Source organism: Trachypithecus francoisi, unplaced genomic scaffold (assembly GCF_009764315.1).
Source record: "Trachypithecus francoisi isolate TF-2019V2 unplaced genomic scaffold, Tfra_2.0 Lachesis_group21, whole genome shotgun sequence".
Lineage (NCBI taxonomy): Eukaryota > Metazoa > Chordata > Mammalia > Primates > Cercopithecidae > Trachypithecus > Trachypithecus francoisi.
The window spans coordinates 39,145,719-39,169,997 of record NW_022681467.1 but is presented as its reverse complement, the minus strand read 5'-3'; the positions used below and the strand labels follow the sequence as shown (position 1 = coordinate 39,169,997).

Genomic DNA, 24,279 nt, shown 5'->3' with positions numbered 1-24,279 from the left:
GTCCCTTGAAAAATGTGGGTGAGTCAGGGCTGGACTCACCAAGGGCTCCCTCTCACCAAAGTCATGGAAAGATCAATGCTGAATTGAGTAGAAGTCACCAGAATTCAAAAGTCTGCAGGCCCAGTGATGGGTGGGCCTAGCTTCCACCTCTCTATTTCTTCCCACCCTGCCAGCCCCTTATGGCGGGCCCTTTTCCACTCTGGGCCCCTAAACAGTCTCTCCCTTTCCATTCTGTCAGTCCACTGAGGCATGCCTGACACAGAAAACGCCAGAAGGCCTAAGTTTGGTGGTGTGTCCCTGGACTGGGAAGACAAGCTCTTCCTATGGGGAAATTGTCCAACTCACGTCCTGGAAGAGGCTGACTGGGGCAGTAATGGCCTTCTGCTCCTCTAGGTAGGATTCCCACGACCAGCCTTCCTTCTTCTCACCTGTTGCTGTGGAAAGGGGACAGACAGGCTAACTCCTGGGCTGCTCCTGATGTATGACTTTCTTCAGCTTCCCGTGACCAAGCTCTACCTTCATCCCCAAAACAAACCTTTGTCTGTATTCACATGTACCCTCTGGTCCCACCCACCATGATGGTACCAGACACAGGGGGCTGGGGAAAGGCTCGGTCTCAAGTGAGGCTACACCAAATTCTGCCCGTCACACCCCCCTACCCCCTCAGGCCACTGTCAGCAGAACTACTCTGGATCATTCAGCAACTGACTGAAGTTTCAAAGTCTCAGCCACAGAGGGACCCTGTCCTCTGACATGACAAAGCTGAGTGACAAGTCGTGTGCCAGAGAACTTAGTCATAATGCCATCTAAACTCACAAGGAAAGGAGAGGAAAAAAAGAAATGAGAGGGAAAACATGAAAATAGGAAGAAGTGGAAGAGTTGGGAGAAATAAGAAACACGGTTGGGCATGGTGGTTCATGGCTGTAATCCCAACACTTTGGGAGGCTGAGGCAGGTGAATCACTTTGAGGTCAGGAGTTTGAGACCAGCCTGGACAACATGGTGAAACCCCATCTCCACTAAAAATACAAAAATTAGTTGGGCGTGGTGGTACATGCCTGTAATCCCACCTACTCGGGAGGCTGAGGCAGGAGAACTGCTTGAACCTGGGAGGCAGAAATTTCAGTGAGCCGAGATCGCACCACTGCACTTCTGCCTGGGCGATAGGGTGAGACTCCGTCTCAAAAAACAAACAAAAAACCCAAAATTATCCAGGTGTGGTGGCATACACCTGTAGTCCCAACTACTTTGGAGGTTGAGGCAGAATGGCTTGAACCCGGGAGGTGGAGGCTGCAGTGAGCTGAGAACATGCGGCTGCACTCCAGTCTGGGTAACAGAGGGAGCCCCTGTCTCAAAAAAAAAAAAAAAGACAAAACAAAAAAACCCCACTTTTTTGATTCTTCTTCCCCTGAACACTTACGGAGACTTACACAAATGTGCATATGTGTGCTTGGTGGGTGCCCCCAGAGTGGATACACTGAATTTCACAGCCCTCCCAGACACACAGCCTGTGTGCACACACATATACTCACACACATACACTATGGTCAGGGCCTACGCCCAGGTCTTGGAGAAGTCTCAGGGTCCTGGGGAGGGAGATGAATTCCCCTGCAGCACCTTCAATCTAACCTGAGGTGGTGTCCTAGCCTCTAACAGAGGACAAACACCCTTTGAAGGCTAGAATAGCCAGTTACATGTAGGTTGACCAGATCAGCATGAATTGTCTCCAGCTGAAGGCTACAGACAACGAAAGAGGTAACAACTCACAAGAATCAACTCATACCCCTTAGGTAAATGGCTCCAGCTTCTTCTAGAAACTTCTACACTTCTATTTTGTCATCTGTGAAATGCAGATATCCACCATACAGGATCACTATGATGATTAAGTCAGATCTATGTATATATGATCCTTATGAAACACAGAACGCTGTACTTCTGTTACCAGTGCTTCCTGGGTCTTCACTAAGTCTGTAGGACTGGATTGTAGCTTTGCTTTTCTCTGCTTCTCTTGGCTACTGCCCTGGATAATTCAGGCTTGGAGTGGTCTGTCTCTCAGGAAGATGTTTTTTTTCCCTTTTGCTTTAGTTGGGACCTAAGTGGCTAGAGGCACCTGTTTTTGTTTTTTGTTTGTTTGTTTGTTTTGTTTTGAGACACAGTCTTACTCTGTCGCCCAGGCTGGAGTGCAGTGGTGCAATCTCAGCTCACTGCAGCTTCTGCCTCCCAGGTTCAAGCAATTCTCCTACCTCAGCCTCCAAGTAGGGATTACAGGTGCCCGCCACTACGTGTGGCTATTTTTTAAATCTTTAGTAGAGACTGGGTTTCACCATGTTGGACAGGCTGGTCTCGAACTCCTGACCTCAGGTGATCCACCTGCCTTGGCCTCCCAAAGTCCTGGGATTACAGGCATGAGCCACTGCACTTGGCCTAGAAGCACCTGTCTTGCAGTTGCCTAAATTCCTCAGTCACTGTACCAAACCTTGAGATCTCAACTGCCTGATCCAGTTGGGCCACAGCAGATATTTTGTTCATCAGTGGATCAAGTGAGCTATCAAACTCTCAGGGACCTATGTGGACACCAATCTACAGCTCATCTCTTTTGGCTATCCTTTGTCCTGAGTAAAACCTGGATTGTCCCTCAGAACATATCACCTACTATGTTCCCTCAAGAATCCCTCCAGTTCTCCACTCAGTCTTCATCCATTCTTACTGAGTAGGGAAAAGAGAAGAGAGAGTAGACTTCAGGATGCCATCATCCTGCTGTTTCTTGCCACTGGGATTCCACATCACCATGCATAAGACAAGACGTCTTCACTTTTCCCAAATTTCTTCTACTATGACAGAACCCTTCCCAACAGCCATTTCTTCCTCCCTGGATGACTTTCTTCTTTTTGCCTCACTCTTCCCAAACCGTAACATCAGTTAAGGGGTTGACTACCTGCCAGATTTCTTGTCTCAGGCACCTCTGCTGTTCTTTGGTGCTTCAATTCTCAGTTTGCTTCCCTTTACCCATACTCCAGAGGCCAAGCTCGGAGACCCCCATGCCACAGCAGACACCTCTGACCAACACCCTCTATCTGCCATTATCTCTTACCACTGGTCCCCTGAAGATGTCCCTCCCTGGGTCTGTACTACCTTCATATTCACTCACTAGTCACAACACTTACCAAGCATACATTCTTCAGTTTACCATTATGCACCTCTTTATTTGACCTTAGCCATTCCTTTTACTATTTAGCGGTTAAACCTGTGTGCCATGTCTGGTACTAGACATTGGGGGTACAGAGATGCCTGAAACACTTCATATACATGGTCTCCTTGAGTCCCCATAATGCCCTGAGATGATAGAGAGGGCTCATAGTAACCCCTTTCACAGGTGAGGACAGAGATTCAATGTAATCCACTGGAAAGAGGCCTGACCACCAAATCCTTCAGCAATTACTAGATTCCTTCCCTGACCAAGCCCCCAGCCAAATTCAGTTTTCTGCCTCCTTTCTCTATTGGTAAACAATGGGCTGAGCCCTTAGGCACATCCCCAAATCCAAGTAAGTCCCAAGGCTCCTGTGTATAGTTGTACAATCTGTGTACTGTATATAGGTGCCCAGCCAAGGGAGTGAACAGGGCTGAAATCCAGCCGGGACTTTCTGCCAAGCCAAGTGGCTGAGTCTATTGTGAAGAAAGGTTGCCCTTTTCTAACTGGTCTGCCCAGGAGAAGTACTTTTTTTTTTCCTTTTTTCTTTTCTTTTTTTTTTTTTTTGAGATGGAATCTCACTCTATTGCCTAGGCTGGAGTGCAGTGGCGCGATCTCAGCTCACCGCAAGCTCCACCTCCCACGTTCACGCCATTCTCCTTCCTCAGCCTCCTGTGTAGCTGGGACTACAGGCGCCCGCCACCACGCCCGGGTAATTTTTTGTATTTTTAGTACAGATGGGGTTTCACCGTGTTAGCCAGGATGGTCTCGATCTCCTGACCTCGTGATCCGCCTGCCTCGGCCTCCCAAAGTGCTTGGATTACAGGCGTGAGCCATCGCGCCCGGCCGAGAAGTACTTTTTTTTATAACTTGTACAAAGCTACCATATTGGCTAGCGGTGGCACTGATCCTCTCTCCAGTTCCAGAAATGCTCCTTTGTTTATTCCTGCTTCCTTAGACCAGATGCTTTTGGATAGCACTTTCTTTGGCAAGCTCAGCCTGATCTAAAACGAAACTTGTAACTTCTCTGCCAAAGCCTGTGGCCCTTTCGGTATTCGTTACCCTAGTCAATGGCACCACCGTCCATTCATCCAGACACGCAAGCCAGAAACTTGGAAGTGATCATTTATGCTTTTTTTTTTTTTTTTTTTTTAACTCCCCAGGATCCTTACGTTCTACTGATTCCAACTCCTAGGTATCTCTTGGATCTATATCTCTCTCCACATTTACTGTCCTTGCTTTGAACCTAGTCCAAAAGCCTCTTAACTGGTCTCTGCCTCATCCTTATTCTACTGCCAGAATACGTATCAAATAAAAAACCTGTTTATTTTCTTTGCTTTAAGTTCCATGGCTTCTCATTTCCAACCCAAAACCCAAAAATCTAAACACCTTTCCACACCACACACAGTGCCAGTGAACTAGCTACTCCTCATCAGGCCAGCTTCATCATGCATTTCCATGCCCCTGTGTGTCTGTGCCTCTGCATAGGCTGATACTTCTGCTTTAAAATCCCACCCCCACCTTGTTCCATTATCCTATCTTTTTCACATCCTTCAAGACGTAGCCATAGTTCCAGCACCTAGCACAAGACTTTACATAAGGCCGGGCGCGGTGGCTCATGCCTGTAATCCCAGCACTTTGGGAGGCCGAGGCGGGCGGATCACAAGGTCAGGACATCGAGACCACGGTGAAACCCCGTCTCTACTAAAAATACAAAAAAAAGTTAGCCGGGCGCCGTGGCGGGCGCCCGTAGTCCTAGCTACTTGGGAGGCTGAGGCAGGAGAATGGCGGGAACCCGGGAGGCGGAGCTTGCAGTGAGCCGAGATAGCGCCACCGCACTCCAGCCTGGTGGACAGAGCGAGACTCCATCTCAAAAAAAAAAAAAAAAAAAAAAAGACTTTACATAAAATAGATGCACAACAAATGCTTGTTAAATGACCATACGGATGGATGGATGGATGAATGGATGGATGGATGAAATATCATCCCATCTACCCCATGGAGCCTTTCTATACTCCAGCAGGGAGAGTTTATTCTGTGACAGCCCCTTGTATTTACATATCTCAAACATAACACTTATTATATGGTTACATAATAATCTGTTGACATATCTATTTCTGCAACTAGATTACGAGCTCATTAAGTGCTAGTACTGTTTTGCTTACTCTGAACTCTTAGCATCTAGCCCACTATCTGGTACATAGGAGGCACTTAGTATTTGTTAAATAAGAGAACAATGATGGAAATAACTACATATCAAAAACTGAGATGCAGCCAAAGCAATATTTAGAGGAAAATGACAGCCTTAAATAAACATATTAGAAAAGGAGGATGGCTAAAATTAATGAAATTTAAAAATCAAAATAAATCTGTCTCATGAAGTTAGCAAAGTAAAATTAACCCAAAGAAAATGGAAATAAAAATTTTAAAGACAAATAAAATTAGTACATTTCTGGAAAGACTGATTAATAAACAAAGACAGACTCTGGGAGGCTGAGGTGGGAGGACTGCTTAAGGCCAGGAGTTCCAGACCAGCCTGGGGGCAACATAGTGACATCCTGTTTCTATCTTCTTGTTTTTTTTTTTTTTTTTGAGACGGAGTCTCTGTCACCCAGGTTGGAGTGTGGTAGCGCAATCTCAGCTCACTGCAACCTCCGCCTCCTGGGTTCAAGCGATTCTCCTGCCTCAGCCTCCCGAGTAGCTGGGATTACAGGCATGCGCCACCATGCCCAGATAATTTTTTGTATTTTTCCTCTCTCCACTTCCAGAAATGTAGAGATGGGGTTTCACCATATTGGCCAGGCTGGTCTTGAACTCCTAACCTCAGGTGATTTGCCCACTTTGGCCTCCCCTGTTTCTATCTTTGAAAAAAGTTAAAAATAAAAAGAAAATAAGATAAATTTAAAAATGTCCTACAGATACTAAAAGGATAAGGGGATCTCGCTGACCAGTGCACACCTTCAGGAGAATAGTCCAAGTGCAGGCCTGCTATAGTCTCCTGTCTGCACAGGTGAGAAGAGAATAATGTCGCAGGATACCGGTCCACAAGTGCCTTTGCACTGGTTTGGCTGTTGGCTAGGCAGCACTGGTTGCCTCTGGAGGGATCACTGACTATGCAAAAGCAGGTAGAATGCCACTCCTCTCTGGGGGTTTAACAGGCCTGGGTGCTTATCAGCTGTCAGGATCCAAGGGATGCTTGGGTTTTCCTAGCTACATCTGAGACTTTGGCTGGCATTATGGGAATGAGATTCTACCACTCTGGAAAATTTATGTCTCCAGGTTTAATCGCAGGTACCAGTTTGCTGATGGTTGCCAAGCTGGGAATCAGTACATTGAACAAACCCCATCAGTAGTAGTCATTTCCCAGCTTGGACTCTTGAGAATTAAAAATCTCTAAACTTCCACTATTTTCAAGGTATTAACAGAAATAAGTGCAGCATTTTTGCATATTCTGACATTTTACTTTATTTATTTTATTATTATTATTTTGAGACAGGGTCTCATTCTGTCACCCAGGCTGGAGTGCAGTGGCAGATCTCGGCTCACTGCAACCTCCATTTCCCAGGTTCAAGTGATTCTCCTGCCTCAATCTCCTGAGTAGCTGGGATTACAGGTGTGCTCCACCATGCCCAGCTAATTTTTTTTTTTTTTTTTTTGTATTCTTTTTAGCGATGGGGTTCACCATGTTGACCGGGTTGGTCTCAAACTCCTGAGCTCAAGCGATCCACCTGCTTTGGCCTACTAAAGTGCTGGGATTACAGAGGTGAGCTACCAGGCCCGGCCATCTGACATTTTACTTTAGAGAAAAAAAAGACACTATTGGCCGGGCGCAGTGGCTCATGCCTGTAATCCTAGCACTTTGGGAGGCCAAGGCGGACGGATAGCTTGAGATCACGAGTTTGGACTAGCCTGGACAACATGGCAGAACCCTGTCTCTACAAAAATACAAAAATGAGCCAGGCATGGTGGTGTGCGCCTGTAGTCCCAACTAATCAGAAGGCTAAGGAGGGAGGATGGCTTGAGCCTTACAGGCGGAGGTCACAGTGAGTGGACGTCGCACCACTGCACTCTAGCCTGAGTGATGGAGCCAGATCTTATCTCAAAAAAAAAAAAAAAGACACCAAACTTAGCTGGGAAAAACTCAGTCACCATGACAACCCCACAGATACCCTAATACAGTTTAATTCTTGTGTATTGATGTTATATCTTCTTTCTGTATCATTTTTTGGAGACAGAGTCTTGTTCTGTCACCCAGAATGGAGTGCAGTGGCACGATCTCAGTTCACTGCAACCTCCGCCTCACAGGTTCAAGCCATTCTCCTGCCTCAGCCTCCTGAGTAGCTGGGACTACAGGGGCATGCCACCACGCCTGGCTGATTTTTGTATTTTTAGTAGAGATGGGGTTTCACCATGTTGGCCAGGATGGTCTCGATCTCCTGATCTCGTGATCCACCCGCCTCGGCCTCCCAAAGTGCTGGGATTACAGGCGTGAGTCACTGCAGCTGGCCTCTTTCTCTATCTTATAGGTGAAATCTCAAGGAATAAAATGTTAGGTGGCAACAATGGGGGCTCTGAAACCTCATGCTGTGCTCAGAGGAACAGGGTGAAAATAATCTCTTATGATATTTAGGATATCTGTTCTTTCGCTCATCTTAGGGCACAGAGCTACTTTGATATTATGTTAAATGGAGTATCAACGAAAATAAAGTTTACTATAAATAAAAAAGGGGAGCCAGGTGCAGTGGTGTATGCTTGCAGTCCCATAACTCAGAAGGCTAAGGCAGGAGGATCACTTGTACTCAGGAGCTGAAGGCCAGTCTGAGCAACATAGTAAGACCCTGTCTCTAAAAATAATGATAAAAAATAAAATAATTAAAAGGGGGTATTATGAACTTTCCACCCTTTTGATGACTTCCTTTACTTAATCACCTAGTCTCATGCCTACCTCCACACACCAGTGAAATTGCTGTCTTCAGTTACTAAGGTCAAAATCCAATGACCTATTCTTATTCTCCAATCCTTGATCTTCATGTGCTGCCCACCACCCATTCCATCTTGTCATTTCTTTCTTACCCACTCTCTTCGTTCTATTCTTCTTCCTCCTCCTGCCTCAACCCTGCTCCTCAATGGTGCAAACCTAGAAACGAACACAGTACTTCCCTCCCACCTTCTTTCCTTTCTTCTCATTCCCTCGGAAAGCTTCTTCAGCATACTATCAGTTACTTCAGTACAGATAATTCAAAAATTAATGGTTCTAGTCAGACCTTTCACTACAATGTCTACAGAAAAGACAGAAAATGTAAAGGGACAGAATGCCAGATTCAAGAAGAACCAATTAATTACAAGCAGTCATCAGGGTACTACTATGTGCTGGGTCTTTTTGCTCTCAATTTGCTAGAGATATTTGTGTGTTTACGTCTCTCCTATAGAGCATGGTTAGCCAATTCATAATCAGTTCATTTTAAGACACTGAAAGTTTAACCAAGAGCCTGATATTTATGTTTAACATGTGCCTTATAGGGATCCGCGCCTCGGAAAACCAAACTGAAGAGGCTGGACTCCAAAAGGTTATAGTCTATTGTTTACCTGGTGTCAGCCATTAAAATTACCTTTGGTTTCTAGGAAGTATAAATGGACCTTTTTTGAAAATGTAATGAAAGTCATGGACAACTCACATAAACAAGTCACAGAATTTTGCATATAAACTTAGATTAAGGACCACAGTTAAGTCAGTGTTGCTTTAAGTGGCATACCGATCCATGTCTGGTACTGAATTACACACTCATATTCTCAACTTGATCACCAACTCCATATGGCAGTCCTTGTATTTCAATATAAAATCTGTTTTTCACATCCAATTTAAAAATGGGCAAGGATCTGAATAGACATTTCTCCAAAGAAAATATATAAATGGCAAATAAGCACATATAAACATGCTAACATCATTAGCCATCAGGGAAATGCAAATCAAAACCACAATGAGATACCACTTGATAACCTCTAGAATGACCATAATAAAAAAGATAATAACAAGCATTGGTAAAGATGGGGATAAACTGGAATCCTCATATACTGCTGGTGGGAATGTATAATGGTGCAGACACTTTGAAAAACAGTGTGACAGTTCCTCAAAAGGCTAAACATGGAGTTACCATATGGCTGAACAATTCCGCCCCTAAGTATATACCCAAGAAAAATGAGTCCATATGTCCACACAAAAACATGTATACAAATGTTCATACTGGCATTATTCATAATAGCGCAAAAGTAGAAGCAACCCATATGTCCATCAAATAAACAAAGTGTGGTATGCCCATACAATGGAATATTATTCAGCAATAAAAGAAGCACATACAGCCTAAAATATGTAAACCTTGAAAACATTGTGCTAAGTGAAGAGCCAGGCATAAAAAACCACAATATGTAATTCCATTTACATGAAATGTCCAAAATAGGCAAATCTGGTATACAGAAAGCAGACTGCTGGTGGCCTAGGACCGGAGGGAGTTTAGGGGGAACGATGGCTAATAGATACGGGACTTCTTTTGGGAGTGATGGAAATGTTTTAAAATTTATTGTGGTGGTGATGGTTACAGAACTCTGTGAGTGAACAAACAAACAAAAAACCCCCACTGAATTGTATACTTCAAATGGATGAATTGTATGGTGTGTGAATTATATCTCAATAAAGCTATTACGAACCGGTACCTCGGCTGGGCGCGGTGGCTCAAGCCTGTAATCCCAGCACTTTGGGAGGCTGAGACGGGTGGATCACGAGGTCAGGAGATCGAGACCATCCTGGCTAACATGGTGAAACCCCGTCTCTACTAAAAAATACAAAAAAAAAAAAAAAAACTAGCCAGGCGAGGTGGCGGGCGCCTGTAGTCCCAGCTACTTGGGAGGCTGAGGCAGGAAAATGGCGTAAACCTGGCAGGCGGAGCTTGCAGTGAGCTGAGATCCGGCCACTGCACTCCAGCCTGGGCGACAGAGCAAAACTCCGTCTCAAAAAAAAAAAAAAACCGGTACCTTATAAAAATGTATGGAAAAAGCACTAATCATTAAAAAATTGACAAATTGGGCATCACCAAAATGAATTTTCTGCTCCTTAAAAGACACCATTTAAAAAAAAAAAAAAGCAAGAGCAGGTTGCCTGTAGTCCCAGTTACTCAGAAGGCTCAGGTAGAAGGATCCTTTGAGCCCGGGAGTTTGAGGCTACAATGTGCTATGATTGTATTGTGAATCGCCACTGTACTTCAGCCTTGGCAATACAGCAAGACCTCATCTCTTTTTCTTTTCTTTTTTTTTTTTTTGAGACGGAGTTTCACTCTTGTTGCCTAGGCTGGAGATCAATAGCATGATCTCGACTCACCACAACCTCTGCCTCCCGGGTTCAAGTGATTCTCCTGCCTCAGACTCCCAAGTAGCTGAGATTACAGGCGTGCGCCACCATGTCCGGCTAATTTTGTATTTTTAGTAGAGATGGGGTTTCTCCATGTTGGTCAGGCTGGTCTTGAACTCCCGACCTCAGGTGATCCGCCCGCCTCAGCCTCCCAAAGTGCTGGGGTTAGAGGAGTGAGCCACCGAGCCCAGCTTTTTTTGTTTTGAGTCAGGGTTTCGTTCTGTCACACAGGGTGGAGTGCAGTGGTGCACTCTCAGCTCACTGCAACCTCTGCCTCCTGGGTTCAAGCGATTTTCCAGCCCCAGCCTCCTGAGTAGCTGGGACCACAGATGCTCACCACCATGCCCAGCTAATATTTGTATTTTTTGCAGAGATAGGGTTTTACCATGTTGCCCAGGCTGGTCTCGAATTCCTGAGCTCAAGTGATCCATCCACCTCAGCCTCCCAAAGTGCTGGGATTACAGGCACCATGCCTAGCCTTAAAGCGTATTTTTTTTTCTTTTATTCCCCCAAGACAGAGTCTTGCTCTGTTGCTTAGGCTGGAGTGCAGTGGCGCAATCTCAGCTCACTGCAACCTCCTCCTCCTGGGTTCAAGCAATTCTCCTGCCTCAGCCTCCCGAGTAGCTGACATTACAGGAGTGAGCCACCACACCTGGCTTTTTTTTTTTTTTCCCTGTATTTTTAATAGAGATGGGGTTTCACCATGTTGGCCAGGCCGGTATCAAACTCCTGACCTCATGATCTGCCCACCTCGGCCTCTCAAAGTGCTGGGATTACAGGCATGAGCCACCGTGCCTGGCCTTAAAGTGTATTATTTATCATACCTTTATTGTAGGTATGGATAGGAAAAAACACAGTATCTATAGGGTTCAGTACCATCCATGGTTTCAAGCGTCCACTGGGATTCTTGGAATATATTCCCTGCAGATAAAAGGGGACTACTGTAACTGTTACCACAATCAGAATATCTATGAACAACTAAGTAAGTTGTAGAAACTTGCAATGGTGTGTATTAGAAAATGATCATTTACGAAACATGGTTATCGAAAAGGAGAAGACCTATGAGAGAGAAGGCCCGAATGGGCACACGAGTCACACGTTTTTAACTCTTAAACTATTGGAGCACTCCGTCAGCACTAGGTATGTCAGGTCTGCGTCACATGAATTGAACAGCTGGCCATCAAACTGCCAAATAGAGTATAGATCCAACATAGATACAAGAAACTCAAGCAATCCCAACCCCCATTCCTACCCCCCAGATTCTTTTGTCAGAAGACTCTGAAAATGAGTAGAAAACATTTCAGTCAAAGATGCAAACTTCTGTCTACTGATATAGTTTCTTTCCTTGGAAAACAAAACAAAACAAAAGGCACTGGGGGAAATGTCACACTACTATTGACAGTTGAGGCAGTGAGTAGTGCGCATCCAAAGATAACTTTGCACTGGTCAACAGGACCCAGCTGAAAGAATGCCGATTTACGAATCTATTTATCTAAGCAAGATGAGCAGTTGAGCCAACAGTAGTTAACACACTGCTTCTTTCCTCTGCGTAAGTCTTAAGAGGCCATAAACCAAAGAGAGCTAAACCTTTGTCTTCTGATATGAATACCATAGGTGAGACACAATAGTGAAATTCTGGTTTGGTTACAATGGGCAGAAGTTGGAAGAGGCACTATAAAGTTCAGAGCCCTGGGTGTAGATTGGGCTCCTCCAGCTGGTACTGGATCCATCAAGGCAGGATAATGTCCTAAGAAATGACCTCATCTGTCTGGTTCTCTGTAGGACGGGAAAGACAGTGACTGAGGCAACTAAGCCATAGTCCAAGAGAAACCACCAACATACAAATCATCCCTTCCTCCACTGAACAAACACTGATTGAGAACCTATTCCACACCAGACTCTAGCTAAGCACCAGGGATACAATGATAAATAAAACAGATACAAGAACCAAGTGCAATGGCCCACGCCTATAATCCCTGCTACTCAGGAGGATGGGGCAGGAGGATCCCTTGAGCCCAGGAGTCCAAGGCTCTAGTGTGTCTGTGAATAGCCCTACACACCAGCTTGGGCAATAGAGTGAAACTCCATCTCTTAAATCCAAAATAAAAATTAAGAAAAAGGCTGGGTGCCTTGGCTCACGCCTGTAATCCCACCACTTGGGAGGCTGAGGTGGGCAGATAACCTGAGGTCAAGAGTTCGAGACCAGGCCGGGCACATTGGCTCACACCTGTAATCCTGGCACTTTGGGAGGCTGAGGCGGGCGGATCATGAGGTCAGGAGATCGAGACCTTCCTGGCTAACACAGTGAAACCCCATCTCTACTAAAAATACAAAAAATTAGCCGGGCGTGGTGGCAGGCACCTGTAGTTCTAGCTACTTGGGAGGCTGAGGCAGGAGAATGGCATGAACCTGGGAGGCGGAGGTTGGAGTGAGCTGAGATTGTGCCACTGTACTCCAGCCTGGGCAACAGAGCAAAACTCCGTCTCAAAAAAAAAAAAAAAAAAAAGAGGGTCAGGTGTGGTACCTCACACCTGTAATCCCAGAACTTGGGAAGCCTAGGCAGGAGGGTCACTTGAGCCTAGGAGATCGAGACCACCTTGAGCAACAAAGTAAGATCCCCATCTCTATTAAAAAATTTTAAAAATTAGCCATGCATGGTGGTATGCACCTGTGGTCTCAGCTACTCAGGAGGTTGAAGTGGGAAGATTGCTCGAGCCCAGGAGGTCAAGGCTTCAGTGAGCTGTGTTTGCACCACTGTACTCCAGGCTGGCCAATAGAGCAAGACCCTGTCACCTTCCGAAAATTTTAATTTAAAAAATTTAAAAAAAGAAAAAAAAACCCAGATACCGTCATTGTGTTGATGGTTTTGAGGGTGGAGGAGAGACATTAAACAAAACAAATTGCTACATAGTATCTACGTGATTACAAGTATGAGAATGCTACTTAGCTACACTCGACAGTTGTCATATGGAAATATGGAGATGGTAATAGAGAAGGCCTGAAGGTTGGAGATATGAATGACCTCTGTTCCATTTTTCTTAGAATCAAAGAGTGAGGATAGGGTTCCAAACAGGAATGTCAGACCAACGATCAGTGCAGGCTTGCCCTACCACTAAAGAGAAGCAACGACATGTGGTGCCAGTAAAAGCTACTCAAGTCTTCAAAAATTGAGCCAAGATCTCCCTGGCACTGGGGCCTAGTCATGACTGGGTAATAGAGGATAAACAAACACATGATATAACCCCCAAGAACACACATACACTAATACACAAACCCAAAACAGTCTCTCACTGTCTCTCTCTCTTTCACACACACTAACTCATGCTCATTTATGTATGTACAACCTACCATCACAATCATAACCCACACTCCCAGCCTCACACCTTCAAAGGCATATACACAACTCCCACGAATATATACACACAGGCCATCGTACCAGGCTGGCTGCTGCTCCACTCCTCACTCTCTGGGGTGCTAGCGGTGGCTTGTCCCTCTGGGTCCTTTCCTTCTTCTTGCTTCTCCTGTAGAAGGCAAGCCTGATCCCAGCTTCTTCTCCTCATGGTTTGGGATGAAGTACTAGTGTCTGATCCTGGCCCCTACCTGGCTCTCTGGCCATGTGGTGTTCCGCCCCAAACAGGCAGAATTTCTTCTAGGCTGCCAGCAGGAGTGCGGCTCCAGCAGACATCCCCCTATCACTTGAGCACAGACTTACGTGAGCATGCATATCCTAATTAAACAGCCTGACTACAACTTTCCTTGTTATCTGGTACACAAAAACTTCCTTTGTGATGCTCTTACATGCCCAGTAGAATTCATGCTCTGTCCCTTCCAGCTTCTGCAGCTAGAGCGCTGGGTGTTTCTTGGCCTTTGGCCTAGGCACTGGACTCCTGTGATGGAGTTTTCCAGCTGCCTGCACATGTACTTTGGGTACTAGTTCGCATGACTATGTCTTAACCTTGACACTAAACTGAGATGGGAGCTCTGGAAAATCAGGAGAGTGATTAATTCATTTCCCTCCAACCAGGTATAGGACCTGACTCAGGATGGGACTCCCAAATATGATGAGTGAGTCATGCGTGTCTTCTCTGGCCCAGCTCCTTAATCTGGATCGATTGAGGGGACAGTGGGAATTGAGGCACAAGCTGTAGCTTCCCCCTCCCTTCCCCACTGCTCTTCCTACCATGGCCTCTGGCTCCGATTCCTCCTCTGATGGGCTCTGGTATTCCCTGCGCTTCCTCTTCTTCACGGGTTTGAGGAGCTCAGAAGCGCTGGTGGAGCCTGAGGAGTTCTCCACTATGACTGACCTAAGGAAGGGCCAGCCTTAGAGAAAGAACCACCCGCCCTGCACCACCCAGCCCCTCTCCTAACCCCTGAACAGGAATAAGGCTTTGGGGGCTGAAGGCAGAGCGAGTAGGGCTGCGACCTCCTCCCCTTACCGCTCCTGGAACAGTTGAGGGCAGCCATCATTACAGGAACCAAGATCTGGACCCGCGGCTTGGTGAGGCCCACACGCCTGGCACTGACAGGTGCTATCATCTTCTGGGGGGTCCTGATTGGGATCTTCTGGAGGATTCTGGGGGTGGTCCTCTGCGGGGGCCAAATGGGCCTCAGGCCTCCCTCCCCATTGCAGCCACACTCAGGCTCCGCCCACGCCCCCTCAGACCCTGCTTCCGCCTCAGTCCATCTCCGCATCGGATGGCCTCCTCCAGCCTTCTTCACCCCAGGACCACCCTGGGCCCCGCCCCCGGTCCTCCTGGGGCTCAGGCCTCACCCCACCCGCGCAGGGCCCAGCTCAGGGCCTGGGAAGCGGGGCTCCTACCCGCTTGTAGGGGGCCCGCCTCGCCATCTCCAGCAGGGTCCCCGCCATCTTCGTATTCGGTCACGCCTTCCTGCCGCAGCTCGGGGCTCGGGGGCTGCTCCACTCCCGCCATATTCAGCGGCTTGTACTCGCTTATCCGGAACTGGAGCGCGGGAGGGTCTGAGGATTGCGACTCCCGTACGGGCCCTTGACCCATCTCGGAGTCCGGGCCATGGCCCTCTCGTCGCCTCATGCCAGCTCACGCCCTCAGCAGGCCTCAAGACTCCATGCCAGGGCACCTCACTCCAAGCTATACCAGCCAAACCCTTACTCCAGGCTACGCCCCCAAGCACCTGCAGGGTCCAGTCCCACGGTGCCCCACTCTAAGCCACGCCCCCAAACTACCACAGGCCCAGAGTGCCCCACTCTAAGCCACGCCCCCAGACACCCACAGGCCCAGTCCCAGAGTGCCTCACTCCAAGCCACGCCCCCATGGTCCCCAGGGCCTAGGAGTGCTTCAACTCAAGCCACGCCCCTAGAGTCCCTCACTCAAAGCCCACCCCTAGGGCCCATCATTTTAGCCAGCTTCCCCTGCTTCCGCCTCAGGTCCGGCCTCCGGGCCCGCAAGCCCCGCCCCATGGCTGTGGTTTACGAGGCTTAGCCAATCCCCACAGACACTGACCCTCAGGCCGCCCCCAGGGGTCGGGGCCGCGGCCTCTGTCCATTCCAGAAGCCTCACTGTGCTGGTGCTGGAGCTGGCCGGCCCGGCACTAAGCTGCGGCAGGACGGTGGCAGGAACTGGTTCGCTGCCGGCCACTTGCTCCGGGGTACCCACATGGATTGGCTCCCGGGGAAAGCAAGACACATCCAGGGCACTGCTGGGCAGGCCGAGGTTGGCCGAGCTGGCTGTAAACAGATATACAAATAGACACGACACGGGTGAGTCTAGTGGCCCTGCCTCAATCCTGCCACGCATGTGCAGGCATGTGAAGGAAGGCAGGTGGAGGAGAGTGAAAACAGTCATCCCCTCTCCAGGATCCACACTTGCTTGTGCAAGTACAGAGATGCTCTTCCTCCCCAGACTCCTACCCTAGCTTGACTCACCTGGAATGATAAAGGCAGTTGCGGGCAGGTGAGGACCAGAACCGGGGCTGTCTCTGGCCACCAAGTGCACGCTGACCTCCCCTGTGGAAGGCCCCTTCAGTGTCCTCAGCATCTCCATTTCAGCATGCCCCTCCATCCTGGCAGGCCTACAAGCCAAACACAGCCCCCAGGGTGATCAGGTGGGGACCTCTGTTACAGAAGCAATGGAGATGTGAAGGGATGGGGCTTGAGAAGCTGGCCACCTTCAAACCCGTAACCTGCAGAGAAAGGCCTCAGTCCTGTAGGGAGTAGGGTGTCTTCAAGACCAGCATCAGGTCTGGCTCCTGTTCTGGCCAGGCCCTGCACCTCCCCAGTCTCTGTAAGGATGGTAAGGATGGGTAGGGTAGCATGTGTGAGGGTACTTTGTAAACTGTGATGTACAGAACTGACTCTGGGGAGCATGACTCAGGTCAAGGTTCTATCTGGCCAGTTGTCTCCAGGACACAGCCCAGGCCACATCCAAACTCACCTTTTTCTTGACCCCACCCCTATCCCCACTAGAATCACTCCCTCCTCCCTCTGGGGATTCAGAGACCTCAAACACCAGGTATTCCTTCACCCATATAGGGTTCATCTTCCTGGGAGGTGGGATCTTTCCTGCTCATGTTCTTTTATGGCCCTGTCCACCACTCCCTCCAACCCCAAGCACAGGGTGGGCACTCAAATATCTGCTGAACAAATGTATGCATCTGAAGAGCAAAGACGTAGTGTACGAAAACGCAGTCAAGTCAGTATGTGATTTTGTTTTAATAACGCAAAGGCAGTAGAGGCATTTCATAGAGTTCATTCAACAGGTAAAAACATAAAGAAAAGGACCTAGAGATACAAAGAATATACTTAATATCTATTTACTCAGCACCTAAAATGTACTGACTACTGTCCTACTTGCCTTACCAGCACTGTCCAGTAGAATTTTCTGTGCTAATGAGAATGTCCAATACCTAAACTGTCCAATACAGTAGCCACTAGCCACATGTGGCTACTGAGCACTTGGAATGGGCTACTATGACTGAGGAACTGAATGTTTTATTTTATTTTATTTTAGTTAAATTTAAAAGTTACCAGAAGGTAGTTACAGTGGTGCATGCCTGTAGTTCCAAGTTCTCTGGAGGCTGACCTGGGAGGATGGCTTAAGCCCAGGAGTTTGAGGCTAGCTTGGGCAACATAGCGAGACCCTGTCTCTGACAATAAATAAGAAAATAAATAGCAACAGTAGTCATGACTATTGTATTGGACAGCACAGCTTTAGACGTATTAAAATTGGCCTGTCAGTGCTACCTCCAAAACACACTGAAGGTCTAACCACTTTACATCTCAACTGCTGCCATGCTGGTCCCAGCCAATAGCAGCTCTCTTTGGACTTCTGAAATTGCCTTCTAGCCCATTTCCCTGCTTCCTTTCCTGCACCCCTACAGTCTACTCCCCAGTAAGAAAAACTTTAAAAACATAAACCAAATCACATAATTTCCCCATCTAAATTCTTCAATGGCTCTCTATTGCCCTTAGAGTAAAATCAAAGTGCTTTGCCCTAGAAAATCTGACCTCTGCTGGCCAGGCGCGGTGGCTCAAGCCTGTAATCCCAGCACTTTGGGAGGCCGAGACGGGTGGATCATGAGGTCAGGAGATCGAGACCATCCTGGCTAACACGGTGAAACCCCGTCTCTACTAAAAAATACAAAAAACTAGCCGGGCGTGGTGGCGGGCACCTGTAGTCCCAGCTACTCAGGAGGCTGAGGCAGGAGAATGGCGTGAACCCGGGAGGCGGAGCTTGCAGTGAGCTGAGATCCGGCCACTGCACTCCAGCCTGGGCGACAGAGCAAGACTCTGTCTCAAAAAAAAAAAAAAAAGAAAATCTGACCTCTGCTTTTCTGTCTGGCCTCATCCTATGCCACTGTTCCCCTGTTCTCTCCACTCAACAGACTCTGGTTTCCTTCTATTGCTTGACCAACATTCCCACTCACAGCCTTTGCCCTTGCTGTTCCCTACCCCTGGAATGCCCTTTCCCAAGCTCTCTGCTTGACTGGCTCCTTCCCATCCTCCAGTCCTCAATTCAATAGTCACCTCCTCAGAAGAGGTCTTTCCTTACCAAGCAATTTTTTTTTTTTGAGATGGAGTCTCACTTTGTTGCCCAGGCTGGAGTGCAGTGGTACCATCTCGGCTCACTGCAACCTCTGCCTCCAGGGTTCAAGCAATTCTCCTACCTCAGCCTCCTGACTAGGTGGGGTTACAGGTACACACCACATAGCCTGGTTAATTTTTGTATTTTTAGTAGAGACGGGGTTTCACCATGTTGGCCAGGTTGGTCTGAAACTCCTGACCTCAGGTGATCCGCCCACCTTGGTCTCCCAAAGTGCTGGGTTTATAGGCGTGAGCCATCGAGCCCGGCCTGACCAAGGAATTTAAAGCAGCAGCATACCCCTCACCCCTTCCCACCACTAGCTGTCTCATTACTATTATATATTTCTTTCTTTCTCATCCTTCATTATAATCAAAAGTGATCTTCATTTATTTCTGTGTTTGATCAGTCATCTCCACATAAATGCTGACTGTCTGTCTTGTTCATTGCTATATCCCCAACACTTAGTACGTGGCACATAGTAGGTGCTTAATAAGTACTTGTGTTGGATTTCAGTAACTTGAACTTGTTAATAAAAAACAGTGTATGGGGCCAGCTTGGTGGCATGTGCCTGTAATCCCAGCTACTGGGGAGGCTGGGGCAGAAGAATCACTTGAACCTGGGAGGTGGAGGGTAGAGGTTGCAGTGAGCCGAGATCGTGCCACTGTACTCCAGCCTGGGAGACAGAGCAAGACTCCATCTCAAAAAACAAAAACAAACAAAACACTGTATGGGTCCAATACAGTGGCTCACACCTGTAATCCCAGCACTTTGGAGGCTGAGGTAGGAGGACTGCTTGAGCCCAAGAGCTCAAGACCAGCCTAGGCAACACAGGGAGACCCTGTTTCTATAAAAAATTAAAAAAATAAAAATTAGCCAGGTGTTACAGTATATGCCTGTAGTCCCAGCTACTCCAGAGGCTGCGGCAGAAGGATTACTTGAGCCTGGGAGGTCAAGGCTGCAGTGAGCCATGATCTCACCACTGTACTCCGGTCTAGGTGACACAGCAAGATCCTGTTTCTAAAGAAAAAAAAAAAAATTAGCTCGGTACAGGGGCTCACGCCTGTAATCCCAGCACTTTGGGAAGCCGAGGCAGGTAGATCACCTGAGGTCAGGAGTTCGAGACCAGCCGGACCAACATGGTGAAACCCCATTGCTACTAAAAATACAAAAAAATTAGCTGGGCGTGGGGGCAGGCGCCTGTAATCCCAGCTACTTGGGAGGCTGAGGCAGGAGAATTGCCTGAACCCAGGAGGTGGAAGTTGCGGTAAGCTAAGATCATGCTACTGTACTCCAGCCTGGGCAACAGAACAAGACTCCATCTCAAAAAAAAAAAAGAGAGAGAAAAGAAAAAAAAGTTATAAAACATAATTCCCTGAATTTCAATTCCAATTTGCTTTGCACAGCTGAAGTACTTATACTATTTTAAATACCTTTAAATAGAGTTAGGCCGGACGTGGTGGCTCATGCCTATAATCCCAGCACTTTGGGAAGCCAAGGTAGGTGGATCACTTTGAGCTCAGGAGTTGGAGACCAGCCTGGGCAACATGGTGAAACCCCATCTCTACAAAAGTACAAAAGTAGGCGGGGCGCGGTGGCTCAAGCCTGTAATCCCAGCACTTTGGGAGGCCGAGGCGGGCGGATCACGAGGTCAGGAGATCGAGACCATCCTGGCTAACACGGTGAAACCCCGTCTCTACTAAAAAAATACAAAAAACTAGCTGGGGGAGGTGGCGGGCGCCTGTAGTCCCAGCTACTTGGGAGGCTGAGGCAGGAGAATGGCGTAAACTCGGGAGGCGGAGCTTGCAGTGAGCTGAGATCCGGCCACTGCGGTCCAGCCTGGGCGACAGAGCGAGGGAAAAAAAAAAGTACAAAAGTTAGCCAGGCAGGCCAGGTGTGGTGGCTCATGCCTGTAATCCCAACACTTTGGGAGGCCAAGGGAGGCAGATCAGTTGAGGCCAGGAGTTCAAAACCAGCCTGGGCAACATCTTGAAACCCCATCTCTACCAAAAATACAAAAATTTAGCTGGGCAGGGTGGTACACACCTGTTATCCCAGCTACTCAGGAGGCTGAGACAGGAGCATCCCTTGAACCCAGGAGGTGGAGGTTGCAGTGAGCCAAGATCGTACCACTGCACTCTAGCCTGAGTCACAAAGTGAGACCCTGTCTCAATAAATAAATAAATAGAGTTAATCTTTTTATTTGAAACACTGACAGTTAAGAGTGAATGTGGTTACTTCTGAAAGAATTTCACTCTGTGTCAAAACCTGTCACATCTCGGGTCTATTGCAGAGGCTGGATTTAAAGATTGCCTTTCTGTTTGGGTTTGCTGCCTTTTTCCAGCAAGCATTGGAGGACCAAGTAGGTGTCAGCACCATTCTGTGCTCTGGGGTTACAGTCACAAACATGATCAAATGCTCTCATGAAGCTTATATTCTGGAGATAATGGATGAGGTTGGGGCTGAAGACCAGCATGTGTAGATGGCATTTAAAAACACAGAACTGGGGTGAGGCCCGGTGGCTCATGCCTGTAATCCTAGCACTTTGGGAGGCCAAGGGAGGCAGATCAGTTGAGGCCAGGAGTTCAAAACCAGCCTGGGCAACATGGTGAAACCCCATCTCTACCAAAAATACAAAAATTTAGCTGGGCAGGGTGGTACACACCTGTTATCCCAGCTACTCAGGAGGCTGAGACAGGAGCATCCCTTGAACCCAGGAGGTGGAGGTTGCAGTGAGCCAAGATCGTACCACTGCACTCTAGCCTGAGTCACAAAGTGAGACCCTGTCTCAATAAATAAATAAATAGAGTTAATCTTTTTATTTGAAACACTGACAGTTAAGAGTGAATGTGGTTACTTCTGAAAGAATTTCACTCTGTGTCAAAACCTGTCACATCTCGGGTCTATTGCAGAGGCTGGATTTAAAGATTGCCTTTCTGTTTGGGTTTGCTGCCTTTTTCCAGCAAGCATTGGAGGACCAAGTAGGTGTCAGCACCATTCTGTGCTCTGGGGTTACAGTCACAAACATGATCAAATGCTCTCATGAAGCTTATATTCTGGAGATAATGGATGAGGTTGGGGCTGAAGACCAGCATGTGTAGATGGCATTTAAAAACACAGAACTGGGGTGAGGCCCGGTGGCTCATGCCTGTAATCCTAGCACTTTGGGAGGCCAAGGTGGGAGGATCACTTGAGCCCAGGAGTTTGAGACCAGCATGGCCAACACAGTGAGGCCTCAGCCTCAACAAAAAATAAATTAGCTGAGCATGATGGGGCACCCCTGTGGTCCCAGCTACTGGGGAGGCTGAGGCAGAAGGGTTACTTGAGCCTGGGAGGTAAAGGCTGCAGTGAGCTATGATCACACCACTGCACTCAAGCCTGGGCGACAGAGCAAGACCCTGTCAGAGAGAAAGAAAGAAAGGAAAGGAAAGGAAAGGAAAGAAGGAAGAGGGGAAGAAGAAGAAAGAAAGAAAAAGAAAAGAAAAGAAGGGAGGGAGGAGAAAAAAGAAAAGAAAAAGGAAAAGGAAAACGAAAAGGAAAAGAGAAAGAAAGAAAACCACGTAACTGAATATAAAGAAAAAAGTGGGAACCTTGGAGCACACCCACATTTATACGTTGGGAAGAGGAAAAGAGACTGAGAAGGAGTCGGCCATGAAGTGAGAGGGAACTCAGAAGAGTCTGGGTTTCTGGTGGACACTGAAAAAAGTTTTCAGCCTTCTGCCGTCAGCGTCTCCTGGAATTGCTCAGAGCCTAGAGAGCTACCTGGCTTGGACGCTCTCCTGGAAGCTGCCAGCCAATGACGAGTTGCTCTAAGGTGTAAAGACCCCACCCCCTTGCCTTACTTCGGAACACCTCCGCAGGGCCATGTCAGTTCCAGAGCTTCCATTAGGTCAGGCTGAGGCCTCTGTTGAGACTACATCAGCAGTTCAGCTTCTTCCTCCGCCCAACCCTTCATTCCCCTACTGGTGATATTCCCAAGAGCACTCCGATAAACCTACACTCAAATATTGCTATCGGAGTCTGTTTCCAGGGGACCCGACCTAAAACAACCATTGTAGCCCCAGCCCAGAGCCGTGCACATAGCAGATGCTCAATAAATATATATTGGCTGAATGTGTCCATGGGTATTTTCTCTTCATGTCTGACAAGGTTTCCTCAATCCCTTGCCTTCCCAGGCCTTGTGTACAAAAACGCCCAATAAATACCCTTACTATAGGTGTTGGGTGGGGAGTAGAGCCCTCGACAGCTACGCCGAAAACAACACACAGTGAAGCTGAGCGCCACAAACTTGGGGCCTCGGCCCTGCCCTCGCCGCAGCTGCTTCCCGGACGCGGGAGGGGACGGTAGCGGCCCTGAGCGCAGCGTTCTAGGGTCGGGAACCGCCACCAGCCTCCCGGGAATGGTATAGGCAAAGGCGGGCGGGGCGGTCACTGATCCAACAGTTCCGCAGAACGGTTACTTTTTAAAACGCCAAAATGGCGGAATTCTTTTTATTCTTTATGGCCAAAAAAAAAAAAAAAAGGGAGAGAAAATTCCATATTCCATTATAAAAATCGAAAATTAATGATAGGAAAGTTTGCCACATGACTCATTTCCCAAGAAAACCAAAACCCCGCCCTCCACACCTCCTTTCCATTAATAAAAAACTCTTAATTGATTGCATATCTCCAAACACGCAGCCTCCACCCTCCTCGCCCCTCCTGATCGCAGCCCGAAGCCACGCCGTTGGGTCGACTGGGCCTGGAGCCCCGCACCCGCCCGGCCCCCTGAGCGCTCCGCCCAGACCGCTTTCCCCGGCGTTTTCCGGAACCTCCTTCCCAGCCCGCGCCCCCCGCCGGAGGCGCTCGGAAGGAGCGAGACGCCGGAGCCGCAGACCCGAGCCCTCGCCGCCTTAGGCGGAGTGGGGTGGTGCGGCGCCCAGGGGCCTCAGGGTCTGAGCCCACGAGCCGCTGGGTGCTTACCTGCCCAGCCAGCCAGTGGCCGCCCAGAGCGGAGCTACGGTCCGAGCCCGGCGCCGCGCGCCTGCGCGCTCGGCGGGGCGGGTCCGCCTCCCTGCAGGACGCAGAGCGCGGGGCCCGAGCGCCGGGCACATCTGCCGGGCCCAGGCGTAGGCTCAGCCTTCGGGGCGCCCGCGCCCTCTTGCCTGCCTTCGAGGCCCTAGTTGTGCGCGCCTTATGCCCCCTCAACCTAGGACAGGTTTGCCGCACGGGCGTGGCGGGTCGAGATTTTTCCTGCCCCCGAACCCCTGCATCACAGTTAGCAGAGCACAGCGGGGGCGCGGAGATCATGGAGCTCCAAGAGACATCCCGGAGGGCTACCGAGCTGAGTGGTTAGTGACAAAAGACAAGGCTGCACCCAGGCACGCACCCCAGCCGAGTGTCTGCTCTGTCCAACGCCTTCCCACCGCGCCTGCCCTCCCCCCTGGAGGAGGGGAGCTCAGGAGCGTCAAAAAAACGGCCTCGGGAAGGGTGAAGGGCACGTGCGACTGGAGAGAGGAACCTTCGTGCGGGGGCTCTGGTCCTGGCCCTGCCGGGCATGAAGAGCAGCATTAGAGGCGTCTACTTTTGGGTGACCCCACTGCCATGGGCTGGGTAACATCACTATCCTCCAGGTCCTCCATTTCGGTATTTGTAAAGA

At 48.5% G+C, this 24,279-nt stretch overlaps 1 protein-coding gene and 1 pseudogene across 9 annotated transcripts in view; one reads left to right on the top strand and one right to left on the bottom strand.

Moving 5' to 3' along the window:
- Positions 1 to 23,651, bottom strand: part of L3MBTL1 (L3MBTL histone methyl-lysine binding protein 1) — a 46,937-nt gene extending 23,286 nt beyond the window's left edge. For 8 of the 9 annotated variants that reach the window (XM_033186449.1, XM_033186450.1, XM_033186448.1 and 5 more), the window contains exons 1-8: positions 23,604 to 23,651; positions 16,488 to 16,633; positions 16,066 to 16,289; positions 15,405 to 15,546; positions 15,022 to 15,172; positions 14,766 to 14,889; positions 14,022 to 14,106; positions 346 to 434 (exon numbers count right to left, since the gene is read on the bottom strand). In XM_033186449.1, coding sequence (XP_033042340.1) covers positions 346 to 434; positions 14,022 to 14,106; positions 14,766 to 14,889; positions 15,022 to 15,172; positions 15,405 to 15,546; positions 16,066 to 16,289; positions 16,488 to 16,623 — 951 coding nt within the window. In that variant the 5' untranslated portion in view covers positions 16,624 to 16,633; positions 23,604 to 23,651. Of the gene's footprint in view, positions 1 to 345; positions 435 to 14,021; positions 14,107 to 14,765; positions 14,890 to 15,021; positions 15,173 to 15,404; positions 15,547 to 16,065; positions 16,290 to 16,487; positions 16,634 to 23,603 lie in introns of those variants that run through there. The other variant, XM_033186451.1, reaches the window with a different exon arrangement.
- On the top strand, positions 6,211 to 6,539 carry LOC117068788 (annotated as a pseudogene).
- Positions 23,652 to 24,279: the final 628 nt, after the last annotated feature.